The sequence below is a fragment of the Crocodylus porosus genome, unplaced genomic scaffold (genome assembly GCF_001723895.1).
Source record: "Crocodylus porosus isolate Cpor-Errol unplaced genomic scaffold, CroPor_comp1, whole genome shotgun sequence".
Taxonomy (NCBI): Eukaryota; Metazoa; Chordata; order Crocodylia; family Crocodylidae; genus Crocodylus; species Crocodylus porosus.
The window spans coordinates 49,438,886-49,454,234 of NW_017728907.1; the positions used below are offsets into that span (position 1 = coordinate 49,438,886).

General features: G+C 43.2%; 1 protein-coding gene across 1 annotated transcript in view; it reads right to left on the minus strand.

Annotated features, from left to right (window-relative positions):
• TRABD2B (TraB domain containing 2B) overlaps positions 1 to 15,349 on the minus strand; it is a 406,241-nt gene that overhangs the window by 60,190 nt on the left and 330,702 nt on the right. The window contains exon 5 of the mRNA XM_019530624.1: positions 449 to 539. Within this exon, the coding sequence (XP_019386169.1) occupies positions 449 to 539 (91 nt within the window). The remainder of the gene's footprint in view (positions 1 to 448; positions 540 to 15,349) is intronic.

A 15,349-nucleotide genomic window follows, 5' to 3' on the forward strand; every position in this document is an offset into this window, starting at 1 on the left:
CTGACGAGAAGGGAGTTCCCCAGCCTGTAGGTATGGTGCTGGCTCTTCCTCCCCAGGTGCAGCACCTTGTACTTGTCAGTGTTGAATCCCATCCTGTTCTCTTCCGCCCACCCCTGTAACCTGTCTAGGTCCGATTGCAGCCTATTCCTCCCTTCTAGCGTGCCCACATCCCCCCCACATCTTAGTGTTGTCAGCACATTTGAACAGGTGCTTTTTACCCCCTCGTCCAGGTCACTGATGAAGATGTTGAACAGTGCGGGCCCGAGGACTGAGCCCTGGGGCACCCCACTGCCCACATCCCTCCAGGTCGAAAATGACTCACCCCACATTATAAGTGAGGCAGACGACTCACCTCCTAAGTCCAGCACAATATGTTTGCTTGCTCACAGGAAGAGAGAGAGGAAAACGGGGAGCCAGAGGAGGAGAGAAATAAGAAGACAGCGCTTACTTTCCAATTGGCTGTCCAGCAGGTGTATGCTCCACTTCAAATCCTGCTTGTCTCAGCACATCAATCACAGTGTTGTTGCCCAGGAAGTGACCTAAAACACAAAAGAAGAAACAGCTACCTCACTCAAGCTCTTCCTGAAAGCCCCTGCAAGCCTAGAAAGGCATGGGGAGATCTGAGAGCAAGGAAATCAAACCAAACAGCCGACTGGGGCCCATCCTTTCAGAATCCTGAATGACGCCTGCCTCCTCCCAGCCTGGTCCCCAACCCGCCTTGGCAGGAGAGGAGGCAGCTCACACCCTGATGTGCTGCCCCTAGAGGTCAAGGGACTGGAAGGACTGACAGGAGGAAGTCTTCTATAGTAATTTAACTGCATCGGCATCTGTAAATTATTGCCTATTCCTATGCAGCCACAATTTCAATCATGCGCACATGCATTCACACACACACACACACACTAAAGAAACTCTGCACACAGATTTTGGAACTGCTTCTACAAAAAACATGCAAGTAGTAGTAATTGGATTCATTCTAGCCACTAGAATTATATTCTGTTTGGATTATAATTAGAACTATTAGGTTTACACTTGTACTCAGAGGAAGCAGAAGTCACAAATACTCTGATAAACACAGGGAATGTCTACATGTTCATTAATGTGCCTTAGCTACTGTGCATTTAGTTTAGTCCTTGCTTAATAAAGTACTGCAGTAGTGCTGGCGCATGATTTTGTGCCGCTTACTGGGCATGTCTACATGTGCCTATTTATTGCACAGTAACCAAAATTACTGTGCCATACAGGTGCACATGTACAGGTGCATGGCTGTACTGCACAGTAAAATGGTGACTTACACCAACTTGAATGTAAATTTGATACCTATATCATGCAGGTATCACATTTGCACTTGATTAGTTACTGTGCAGTAACACATGTGTAGATGCATAGCTGTACAGTAACCCAGGGGGCCTCCCTGCTACATCTGCCCAGCCACTAGGGGGCCAGCCTAAGCCCACCTCCAGGGCTCCTGGCTGGCTGCCTCTCTTGACTTCAATTTGAGACTAAAGTTAGTTCCAACTGCTAGTAGCCATGTGGCCAGAGGCTAAAGCTCCCCCTGGTGGCCTCAGGGGCACATGGCTGGCTGCTCTGACCTGGGACTAAATTTAGTCCCAAATCATCTGCATGTGTAGATGCTGGCCTATTCCTTTTTACTGCACAGTAATTTACTGCACAATAAATTTAAGCGGTATACATGCATGTGCAGACAAGCCCACTGTGCATTAGCCTAATAACACTACACTGCAGGCTATTAGCATGTTTTAAAACCACGCTACTGCGCAGTAATCTATGTGCAGGCCTTATTAGGCTAATGTGCAGTAAGTGTCTCGTGCAGATGTACCTACTGCAACATCGTTTGATTGTGCTCTTCCCTGGTGTTTGTGAATATGGTGTGAAAGGGTTTTTGTCTGTTTGAAAGTTTAAGGCCCATCTGGGGTAAATTGCCTGAGATGAGAGTTTAAGCAGAAATTGGATAAATGATTGAGTTCAGGATCAGAGCTGGTCACAAGGTTTTATATAAATGCCAAGATGTTAAAACCTAAACTTTTTTGTGTTTGGATACATTAGACTGGCCAAAACATTATTCTGGGAAAGATTTTTCTGGACTAGAACGGTATTTATAGGGGGAAAAACCCAAACAAACAGAATACTCAGCTGGTCAAAGCACTTACCTCAGATGTGACAGACCCACTTCTAAGTTAGTGGTCTGAATCTGGCAGAGAAAGGACTTCAGCTTGCATCTCCCATATCATAAATAAATGCCCTTACCACCAGGGCATTGCTTATTTTGGTATGTCTTTCTTGCTCTCTTTCCCCTTTAAAAATAATCCTCCAAAGGACTTTATTTTATCTCAATACAGAAGAAGGAAAGATTTGTAGGAAGGGAAAATGATTTCTCACCAAGTTTTATTTATTTATTTTTTTAGTTTACTTCTAGTTATTGTTGTATTTCAGTGTTGCTAGCTCTAACTGGTCAAGAAATGAGCATCATAGACAAGGAGGGCTGGCTCATATTCAGTTCTTATGCCAAATGGATGTGCTTTAAAATACCAGATTTAAAATGCAGATGGTGGATTGGAAGGCACTCAAAGGAACAAGCCATTTCAACTATGTAGGGAATGAGGCATGCAATGATAATGACACCATGGCAGAAGCCATGAAACATCCTGCCTTTAAGAGTTGAGGCTTGCATAATACCCCCAAGTTCCACGAGACCCAGGAAAATAAAATCACATCCATGAACAGTATTGGAATTTCATCCCAACAGACACCATACTCATAATTCATTATTTCCTATATACTCTTCTACCACTTGAAAAAAAAATGAACAGACGGTCAGGGAACAGAAACTTTATTATGTGGTTGAGGTGGCCTATCACATCCTGCAAATCAGGAAGAATGCATAATAAAGAGTGAGCAGATAAAAACAGGGCAGGGTGAGAATTGTTCTGCTAAACCATTTAACAAACTATTGTGACTCTGTTCACAGAAATGCTCATGAAACATTCACTAAGTGAAACACAAAGCCTAATTCTCAATAAGCAACCTATTCACTTCTATTTTCAGGGGTAGAGTTTACCTGTAATGGTGCTTCAAAGAAAAAGAAGAAAGTTCAGACCAGGAAGTCTAACATATTATGAGCCCTTACTTAACCTGGACATCCAGCTCCCATTTCTGGAAATTAGAACTTGTGGTTCATAAACACCCCCCCCCCGAAAAAAAATAAATAAAAAACCCCTCAATATTTCAATATTTCAGCTTGTTTTCCTGGTTGCCATATAAAACCAGCCTACTCCTAAAAAGTATCCCAAGCAGTTTATTCTAGCTGGCAATAGAGCAATCTTCTCCTTTCTGTAGGCTGGGAGATTTATGAATGTGGCTCAAAGGTTGTAAAAAGAGTTTTGAGTGCCTCCTGTATGCCAAAGGCCTGATTCATATCACAATGAAGTCAATGGAAAACTGGTTTCAATAGACAGCAGATCAGGCCTTAAGAATGTATGACACTTCCCTAGAAGACCTCAAACTATCATCAAAAACCCAGTTATTTTTTACACATCAAAGGACAGAGCATAAGGCAAAGTGTAGTGCCGGTGAGAGGTGCCAGTAATGAAGGACTTCATGTTTTCCATAGGATAAACTCACCATGGATCACAGCAGGAGCCCTACACAATGCCCTACCTTCCAATCATACTAGTGATTAGGGGTGTGCAAAACGGGCCCTATTTGATTCAGATTCGGCCCTAAATGATTCAACTCATTGATTCAGATCACTGATTTGATACGACTGAATCTGAAGATTCGATGCTGATTCAGAGAGTCAGTGATTCAGACATAGACACAGCTTTAAAAGTTTTTTTGACATCCCTTGAGGTACCAGGCACAGCTTGTGAACGCTGTGATGCTGGGGCTGATGGAGCATCCCATGGGAGCGGGGTGGGGGGCCCTGCGTGCTTGGTGGCAAACCTAGAAGTGGACCAGACCTACTTCCGGTCTACTTCCAGGTCCACTGGGGAGCATGCTAAGGGCCCCTCATGCCCCCCCGGGTCAGTGATTGGTCACAGGGGGACCCCGAGTGCTCCCCCCCACACACCCAGGAGGCACTAGTTGCTGAGCCGGGGAGGTGCAGGGGGCCCTCCCACGTGCTCCCCACCAAACCCGGAAGTGGACTGGAAGTGCTTCTGGTCCACTTCTGGGTCTGCTGCTGAGCATGCTGGGGAGTCCCCTGCACTCCTGTGGGATGCTTCACGCGCCCCAGCATCACAGTATTCACAAGCAGCTGCTACCTAGAGGTCTGTAGAAAAAACATTTTAAGCTGTGTGTATGTCCGAATCTCCGAATCTTTCTGAATCTCTCCTAATTGATTTGGAGGGTTCTGATTCGATTTGGGGAGATTAAAGGGCACTCTGATTTGATTTGGATTTGGACATTTTGCCACAGAATCAGGGACCGAAGCTTCACACAGCCTCACTAGTGATACACTGCCATCAATCCCATGACTGTGAACAGACTCAGTCCCAGTGCATTCACCCAGGATGTGGGAGAACAATCTAAGGATTCAAGGGTAATTTGGTCTTTGGTTTCCTTTGGTTTCTTGATTTAGCCTACCAACAAGGGGACTAATTCCTATTAGTTGTGTCATGAAGTTTTTGCAGGGTTTTTAGTGCAACTCACAAGCATCATAAATAGATTTTAGCCAACGACATTTCTTTAAACTATTAAACTTACATTTGTGGACATAACTTGTTCCAGGATTCCACCATTTCCTTTCAAGAAAAATCAAAATTTGATTTTCCCCTGACTAATTTGCTTACAACTAAAGCCAATGAAGTCAAGAACAGTCCCAAAAATGTGCTACACCCTCAGAGATTTGAGCAATAAGACATTTGTGAGCAATTAACTTGATTTGATCATATCCTGATTTTTAATGTAATGCCAGAGCAAACAGAGGCACTGATCCTGCAATAGAATCATAGAAATAGAAAATAGGATAAACAGGGGTACAGTTGCAAAAGATGTTTCAATAACAATCATTTCATTATCAAATAATGTAGTTTTTCTTGGATTGTAATATCAATTTCCAAGATGTTTTATAGCATCAATAAGTTGTTTTGTAGCCAACAAAACATTGACCTTTCTATCGTGGGACTGGAAAACCCTCAAAATTGTGATTTTCATACCTCTTGATTTAGTCCTGAAAAAGTAACAACACGGCACACCTAAATTTCCCTAACAGTTGTAACAAGTTAATGTCAGTATAAGGTTTCCAATACCGCTCTGCTGAAACCCTTCAAGTATATTCAGGCATGAGTTGATACTGTGGCTTTTTCATCCTTGGCTTCTGCATTAACACTGTCATCAAGGATAACAGCTGTAAATCTGTTTGTGCTTTTTGCTGTATTTGTATCACCGAGACTGAGGAACAGAAGAAACTGTGAAGCTCTTCCAGTTACACTCTCCCTGCATTTCCAGATGCATGTAGTAGGTTGATTTCTCCTATACCACATTTCTAGCAGACCAAGACATTGCAATGCTGCCATTGGCTTAGGGTTTTGTCAGGAAGAAAGCTGTCTGTTGGGAAAATCATTTCACACAAGTTACCAGGCTCTATCAAGGAGTCAACTTGATAGAAGTGGAGCCACATCCAAAAATGACATGTGATTGCAGCGGACCATTCGCTCAGCCATTCATCCCTTTGCTTTCATTTTTCATCAGGAAAGGGTTCTGGTGGTATCTGAGAGGCGCTGAAGATTTGCTCTGAAGTTGCAGGGGATGAATGTGAGCTCCTGCTGAATGTTTAATTCTTGGTGATATAAGTAAAGCTCACCTGGGTGCCAGACATATGGATTGTTTAATCCAGTGGTCTGTCTAATCCAGTGGTCAGTTTGGGACTGTAAAATGAGCTGCCCCAGGATCCTCACAAATCTCACTACCTCCCACAACAGGTTCAAGGCGTATTTTTGACCTCATATGTTTACCAAGGGACTCCACAGAACATTTCACCCCTGAAAGGTGAGAGATCAAACACATGCCAGCCTGATCCACATAGACTAATGCATTAATGCACTAGACCCTCAGATATTAGGGTGATGCATGTGGTATCAGAGCCTATATGGAACAGAACCTGCAATGGATCTTAAGAGCTACATGGTTTTCAAAGCAAGCAATGAGCCCTGCACAAGAAATGGTGCCGTTTTTGTATAAAGATCATCTCCGAAAGGAGCTCTGTGCCCTTCAGAACCAACATAGAAACAGCAAAGATAATCTTGAAGAAAGCGATTGGTCAGTTCATGGAAGATAGGTCTAGACATTGCTGTCTCTCGGGCACCTGAAATATTAAAAAAAAAATACTTCTCAAGTGATCAACATCCAGAATGACATAGTCATTATTACTGCACAATCTGAGTTACCTACTTTTTAAGGTCATGGCCAAAGTACTTAAAAGTAATGTCTATTGACATTAAAAGGTCTTGGGCCTTTTATGACACACTTACTGATATTTAAATATAATCTTGTATTGATCTTTAAAAAGCAGTTCAGAGAGGAACCTAGTATGACTAGTCCTCTTCAGCAGAGATCGGAACATTTTTCAGTTAAAACCCTATTTTTTTTTGGCTTCAAAATGTAGATTGGGCAACATTGCAATATTCTTTGCCAGATGATGTCAACAACAAAACAAAGTTAATTAGAAAGTCCAAATGTTTTATTTTGACATTTTCTAAGCAAGATATTCCGAATTGAAGCTGCTTTTCATTTTTAAATGTACCCTTTTTAAAAAGAAAAAGCATTAAAAACCTTACATAGAGCTTGAATGTGAATTGAGAACATTTCGTTGAATGTGAATTGCAAGCATTTCATTTTGTCTAACCAAACATTTTATTCAACCTGAAATATTTTCAATTTTTCACTTCACATTTATTTTTTTCAATCTAATCTAACTCAAACCAAGGCCATTTTTCCCCCTGATTTTTTTTTAGAATTGACAGATAAAGGAGAACTAATAACAGCCAAATGTTATTCTTCAGTCTCATCTTAAATCTTTCCTGTTTGTGTCAGCCTATAGGTCAAAATCTAAAACCTTCTTATGTTTAGCTACTACAGTTGATGTTACAACTTCTCAACAATAGTACTAGTATGTTGAGAAATAAGAAATTTATTGAGAAATAATTTTTTCAGCCAGATTATGAAGTCACTTTTGGATGTAATGTCTTTGAGCAGGTACAGACAGACATTACACATGGACAGATACAGACATTACAAACTGTGCTGCTTACAGAAAATCGTGTAACTTGGACTGATTCCACCTTGGGCTTTTTGAATGTCTGTACCGAGCCTTTGGGCATGTCTAAATGAGCAAGGGCATGTGGTATGCGGTGCGATGGACCCATCTGTGCCACCGCACACCACACCTGCTGCATGTGCAGGCTTTCCTCACAATGCAAATTAGCAATGTGTGCCGGGGGGGGAGGGAGGAAGGTTGACCTTGAGGCGATCCTGGGTCAAAAAACCACTGCTGCCATGTGGGGCAGCTCACATGGCAGCAGTGTGCACCACCCAAAACCAGAGCCTGACCAGCCAGTCACACTCCAGTTGCCAGCCAGGCTGCCAGCCTCAGGAGGGTCGCAGCTGCAGCTCCCAAAGGCCCCCAGGTCCCCAGGTAAGGCTGCTGGGTCCAGCACAGTTGCTGGCCCCAGTCTCCCTTACCCCACTGGGGGCAACATGCCATGTGCCACAGCATGCGTGACACGGGGGGTCCCCAGGGACAAGAAGCAGTGGCACACATCGTGCCACTGCTGTTTGTCCCTGGGGAATCACACAAGCCCACTCATGGGGACGTGCCCTTTGTGTCTAACTCCTGAAAGTCCTGCTCTCCCTCATCTTGAATTGTGGGTGTTGCAGGAGTCACTAGGTGTAATGCCCTAGTGTTAGACAGACCAGCCAATCACAACGGTTCCTTCTAAAAGTGCAAATGTGAGGGTTGTACATACAGTGCTACTTTCTCTGGTTGCACACATTCTCAGCTTAGCCTGATCCCTTTTAAAAAGGTTCAATGGCTCAGTCCATTGGACGAGCACCAATTCAATCAGTACACTGTAAACATTTTAATGCCCTGGGATCTAGTTTCCTGCAAAATGTCAACTTCCAGCTTTCAGTTGTTTATTTAGTGCAATTTAAAATAATGTTGCAAGGTGGTTTTTTTTGTTTTTGTGGGGTTTTTTTTAGAATATAATAATGTTGATGTATTTCATTTGCTCTCCTCTCACTCTAAAAAATAGAAGTGCTATTTTTCCTCAACTTTTCCATCATAATATACATTCTTCCTGAAAAAGAAAATTCACACGGAAGGTAAAAAGCTCCCGGAAATGATAATTATTGAAAAGTTTGTGCACGCAGATATGACAGGTATCCTGGCTTCTGTGTCTGTACTCCCCATTCATCCTGAACCTGGACAAAAAAAACCCCTCCTAGACCATTACCCTAATTTATCGTGACAATTGCTGAAAACTAAGGCTAAAGGGTCAGAATATTGACTACCCAGGGAATGCCTACTAAATATTCAAAGGCTAAGGAAAGCAGAAGTAAAAGACCTGCTACAGAGGGGCTTAAGCTGTAATTCCATCCTCAAGCACAAAGTAACTACTGTAAAGCCTTCACTGACAAATGCAGGGTGGGGAACTAAAAGGCTTAACTGTTGAAAAATACATGAAAATAAAACACTGTATCTATGTGACACATGATAAAACAGAAGATTACCACATAGTGGGCATGTCTACATGAGCTATTTACTCCAGAGTAGACTACTTAACTCCACAGTAAACATTTCACATCTCACTTGCAGGGCTGTTAGGATGTAGTAAACTAACAAACCCGGCAGCAGGATAGTACTTGTAAATACTAGACGTGCCGATGCTGATGCAGCTGGCTGGGGCATGAGGGTGCTTTAGTATGGGGGCTGCCTACCCAGTAGCCCCACACTGTAGCACTCTCATGCCCCAGCCAGCCCCTCCGCAGCACACTGAACTGGGTTGGAATGGCCCTGGGCCGGCAGGCTGACCCCCTAAGCTCCCAACCCAACTCCACGTGCTGCAGTCCTGGGTGCACGTTCAAACGGTGTGCCCTGGAGCAATAAACTCTGGTGCAATATGCACCAGGGTTCATTGCTACATGCTAATAGCACATGTAAACATGCCCAGAGTATTTGAAGTATCCACAGAAACTGCAGTAGGAATTAGTACAAATTTTTAAGCCATCCATTAATACTTGGCAGCTCTAAATGTCCAGTTAACTTGTTCTGGTTGGTGCATGTTCAGAGCCGATTTTGACCTTCTCTACTGAATCAAGCCTGCTCCATTAGAGATATGTCAATCTGAAATCAGGCAGAAGACAGAGCAGGATGACACCTTAAAGACTAACTTGTTCAGCAAGCTTTTGTAGGCAACAGCCTGGATGAGAAGGAGACCCATGGGTGGGAAGGTACAAGCTATTTATAGATCCTTGAAAGACTTGATGCTGATGGCTCTTGCTAGAGAGAAGTTTTCAATGTAGAGTGAATTGACGCTGGGGCACAAATTAGTTTAATGAGCTGACTCACGTGTAAAAAGCTTTGTGGTTCCAGTGAAGTGTGTGTATGAGGGGCCTACCGCTGATGGGGCCAAGGTACATTTCTGTAGGTTAGGGTATATGAGTCCATGTATCAGACAGAAGAGCTGGGTATCTGAGTGACCATGCTGTATAGCAGAGAAAATAGGACTGGTGAGAAAATATTCTATCATGTTTTTTTTTTTTTTTAATTTGGAGAAAACAACTGCTTCCCCTCTCTCTCTCTCTTTATCTTCAGAGAGAAACTGGCTTTCCTCAAACATATTTTGCTTTTGAATCAGACATCTAAAAAACAAACATGTTGGGGGCTTTTGACTAAAAGCTTGAAAATGTTTAGTTTGAGAATTTGTTGGTCCCAAATCAATTTATTTTTACTGAAAATTTAGCCAAAAGACTGCCCCCCCCTTTTCCATGAATTATCCAGGCGCTGGGGGGGGAAGGGCAGACCAAGTTCTTTGGGTAAATTTGATATCTTTTATTAGATGAACTAAACAGTTGGAGAAATTGTTCTTTGCAAGCTTTCAGGTACAAACACCCTCCTTCAGGTACAGGGAGGAGGGGAGAATTTTTCTGAGCATTTCTACTAGTGACATGCAAACACTAACACTTGTATCTATCTTAGACCTGTACTGTGACCCATCAGCACAGCATGCAAGCATCAGCACCGAGCCTCATCCCTAAGCAATTAAATGATGGCATGGGCTCTTATACACAAAAAATCCTGTTTTGATGGCAGGGGAAGTAAGAATGTTTTTTAAGCAAATGTTATGTGCTTTATCTGGGTCTGAAGATCTACTACAAATTACTTTGTCTCTTCAGTTCAGGATCCTTTGTTCTGTGGCTTAGAGGGATAAAATGGTACAAAGGAGCACAAGATAATTCCCTTACAAAGGGCCTCCATTGCCGGAGCCTTTGAAGTTGTGCTAAAAAAGACTTGCTAGGCCATTAGCTGACACACAGCAGAAACCTGAACTGTTTCCATGCACACTACAAGCAGAGCTATTTTCTGCACAATTAGTCATAAAAAGGGCCAATGTAAACTGTGTCGGGAGGTCTCAATTCTTTACATTCTCCACGCGGTGAATCAGACGTTGTGTATAGCGTTTTGTTGCCATTTAGACCTTGGGCTGTACTGCAGTCTCTATTCCTGCTTCTCTCTGACACTGATTTCCAGTGCACTTGGCACAGCCCAGTTTACTGCTGCTACACTTTGTAAGTATGAAGCAATGCATTAAAATACAAAAATCAGATGCTGCGTATTTACCGTCATCTCTACTGAATATAAGCAATTTGAAATGGGTCTACCTTATCATCGCAGAGGGTGTATGTTTATAGCGTCAAAGAAACACCATGCTATTGCATTTAACACGCAGAGCAGACTGCTCACTGGATTTTTGAAACTTCACCATTGTGTTATTCCATTTTTCACTCTACCTCTATGATACATTTTTAATGCATCCTCTAGCTTGGAAATGCCATTCCTTAAAATCTCGTGCTGTATTTTGATCTTTCCTCATGGTATTCCATCTTTGGAGTCTATTTTTGCATTGGAGTTGCTTCAGCTGCCTTGAAGTTCTTTCACTTCATTCTTATTACCTCTCTTGAGACCTCACTTTGCAATTAAAAATAGCCCTGAACCAAAGCCAAAGACACTCCTGGGCTCTGAGGGAGACAGGATTTACTGCTAGTGCAGACTTTGTGGGCTGGTCACCTTGGTCTAAAAACGGGCTAACTTTTTCCGTGAAATGTTGCGTCAGAGTACGAATGTAAAAAGAAAACAACAAAAGTGGACTGCACACGTTGGCCCAGGGCAGAAGGACGGGAGGAAAATGTGTTGTGAAAAAAAAATTGTCAATGAACTCTAACTTCTAACAAAGTTCACTTTGGTTTGGGCTCCGCAACAAACTCACAACTCCAGACCGGGTCTGCCAACAGTTCCACTGAGGCTAAGACTCTCACTTAGAGAATCTGGGCCCAAGACCAAGATAGATTTATGATTGCACGTCAACCGCCTGGAGCAGTTGGGATTGCACATGGTTCCCATGTGAAACCCAGCAGCTTTCCCTGAGTTTTCCTTCAAACTTTCTTTGAAGCAGACAGTACGAACAGCATCTGAACTGGCCCTGACGCAAACATGTTGAGCTCAGAGCTCCAAAGCAAAGGCATTCCTCTTCTCAGGATACCTCATGGTTACCACCAATTCAGTCCCAGCCCAACAGCAGAAGAGCGGGTGGAAAAAGAAGAACAAGGAAACATTACCGTGATAAATTCTCAAGACTTCAGGCTTTTTTTTTTTTTTTTCAGTTTCTTTAAAATTTCAGCTCTTCGAAATGTTGCAACTGCTTTCTAGCCCGGAGGGAGAAAACGCAAGTCAATAAAATGCTCCAAAAGCACTTGCAAGAAATAAGCAGTTTGAAAATTGGCACAAGTGCCAAACAACGGAGTTCAGAATGATCGGTGATGGTCGGACATCTTTCCTCCTCTTATTACGAGATAGTTGGGTGCTCACAAAAATATAGGGTTACAGCATCATTTCTTCATGCCATCTACTATCATGGAGCTTGATTGAGGCCTCTGGGCTCTAGTGTCATGTACGTAAGAATAAGAATGGCACAGGTTAAAACCAGGAGTGAATTCAGTGCAAGTTTTCCAACTACAACAGGCCAGTCAGTCATGTCCTCCACTTCTCCATATGTCCCCCCATCATACAGAGGCCAGCACATCCGAGTAGTGTGATTTACTGTTTAATACCCTCTGCTATTCTTGATTCTGCCTTCTTCCCATATCGAGCTTGCACACCCGCCAGCACACACTCATGAAAACCCCCGTGAATCTCTTTAATGCACCTTGATTCTCTGCTTCCTCGTGCAACTTGATGCCAGGCTGGAGTGCTACAGAGGAGCTCTAGAAACCCCAGCTCCTGGCGATCAAGAATTTTCCCAGTACATGCACTGTGGAAGATGATCAGGCTGTACTTGGAGGGCCTCTTCGCAAGCTCCTGGATATGGAGTATAGGGGGAAGCTTGTAGTGGGGAAGCAACACATTGCAGGTATAGCTGGGACCTCTTAATATTTTGAATAGCCATTGCAGCAAAGCATAAAGCTAATTTAAACCTGTCACAGCCATGAGTTTAATGCACAGGATTTCACCCTGGTCTTTGTCCAGAAAAGCTCAGTCAGAGAAAAGAAACGAGAACTACCATGATATTTTGCACTAAAATATCGTAGTATTATTAAAGCGGGAAGAGGCGGGGGTGTGGGGTGTTCTCTTATTCTTTATCCTCACTAGGGGAATAGGCCCCGAAGCATGCGTTAAAAGGACTTCTGTGCACATGAGGTGCAGCGGTCTTGTAAACTGAGCCCTCATAACAACCTCTGAACAGCATGCACCCCCTTTTCAAATGCAGATGGAGAAATCATTTTCCTGTCCCGTTTGATGCTGTGATTCTCTGCAGTCATGAGGCAGTGACTCATAGCTGCTTTTGGACACAGTCATTCGAAGAAGTAAAGCAATAAAACATAAAAGGCTGAAAAGTGCAGCACTTTGAACATCAAGCAATTCCCCAGGGCCTTCTCCTTCATTTTTTCCTTGCATGCGACTGCCTCTCTCCTTACAATTGTTTAGCACTCGCAGAATAAATTTTGGGTCGGGCACTATCCAGAAGTCAATGGGGTTAATCCAGACTGATTTGGGGGAAAAGGAGCCTCTGGGCCCTCTTGGTCTGTTCTAGACCTGGAGCTGTACTTAGAAGAGCCAGCTCTAAAAGGTGGACAGACTCACAGAGATGTATTTCACTGTGAATGCGTTTCACTACGTTACGTCTTCATGTCCCTTGATGCAGCAAAAACTCACTTAGCACAATCCCTTATTTTTAAGTGCTCTCCTCAATGGTTTCACTTGGCCCATGCCTCTTGATCTGAAGTTTCTGTGTCCTTATCCTACTACCATCTTTGTTTCTTCTTCTATGCTCTCATTTTGGTGTCCTTCAAGCCACATGTTGTTGGCATAACCAAGTTTATATTTAACATATATATATAATTTGGCTTTCTGTCAAAAAAAATGAACACTGGAATAACCAAAGTATTTTTTGGCTGAAAACCAAAATATCCAATTCCAAAATGCAGTCATGATGCCTCACAGAAGGCTTACTCATGCCTCTGTTTTCCTCCTTGTGCCCAGCTCACTGGCAGACCACATGTCCTCTTACACGCTTTAGTCAATCTCCCATGATGCCCCATGCCAACACAGTAAAAAAAAATAAAAAAAAAGTGTTGTCATACTTTATGGAAGATGGAGGCCCAGGTGGATGTCTGGTTCCTGAACTGCAAATGCCACGAAACACTGCAGTATTGTTTCCAAACCAGCATGTTGGGTTTTCAGCTATGAGTCTTCAGCTTCTGATTCCGGGTTTTGTTTTTTGTTTTTGGATGGAAGGAAAAACTTTTCATAGGGGGAAAAATGACTAGTTCTGCCCACAAGACCCATCAACATTAGTAAGTTTAATAGGATGTAGCTGTAGCATACTGCAGGCTCTAGGCTAGTGGCATTCTCTGCTAGAGGAAGGGAGTGGAGATTAGCTTGATAGATAGCAAAAAGGATATGTTGGGGCTGGTAGAAATGGCGGCGCCCATGTAGAAACACATAGAATCACAGACAAAGAGAGACCTCAGGAGGTCACATCTAGTCCAGCCCCCTGCTCAAAGCAATTTGAAATGGGTCTACCTTATCATCTGCAGAGGGTGTATGTTTATAGCGTCAAAGAAACACCATGCTATTGCATTTAACACGCAGAGCAGACTGCTCACTGGATTTTTGAAACTTCACCATTGTGTTATTCCATTTTTCACTCTACCTCTATGATACATTTTTAATGCATCCTCTAGCTTGGAAATGCCATTCCTTAAAATCTCGTGCTGTATTTTGATCTTTCCTCATGGTATTCCATCTTTGGAGTTTATTTTTGCATTGGAGTTGCTTCAGCCCCAGCCCCAACTACATCATCCCAGTCAGGGCTTTGTCTACCCAGGTCTTCAAAAACAAGGATGGAGAGTCCACCACCTCTCTGGGGAACCTGTTCCAGTGCTTTACTGCTTTCCTACCGAGAAAGGTTTTCCTAATATGCAACCTAAACTTTCCTTGTTGCAACTTGAGACCATTGCTCCTTGTTCTATCCAATGACCTGTTGGATCTTCTATTACAGGTAAATGACTATAAGTGAGAGAAGATGGATTTATGCTCCCTATTTCCACGGATGCCAAGGTATAACATTGTGTTGGAACAAGCTCTGAAGTGTCTGCCCAATTTTTTAGGTTGTGGGGCCATCTGTATGTCATGCGGGATCCTCTTTGTTATCACTTCCCTTCCCGAATTCCAACTGACTCAGCCTAAAATGGCATGTCCATTTACATCAAAGAAAACCACAGCTTGTGAAAGAACTAAAGTCAAGTCCAATGTCTCTCCCTGTATCAGACAAGTGTGGTCCTGACCGATGAACAGCTGCCCCCTTTCAGCTGACACACAGATTAGGATTTGCTGACACACGGATTGGGGAGGCGCACACAACTCACACCCTGGGGGTAAGGGGCTGCACTTATCATAGAACCATAGAAATCGGGTCAGAAGGGACTTTGTAGATCTTCAAGCCCGACCCCCCGCCTGGGCAGGAGAAAAAGACTGGACTCAAATGAGTCCAGCCAGGTAGGCATCAAGCCTCTTCTTAAAGCCCCCCAGGGTAGGAGCCAGCACCACTTC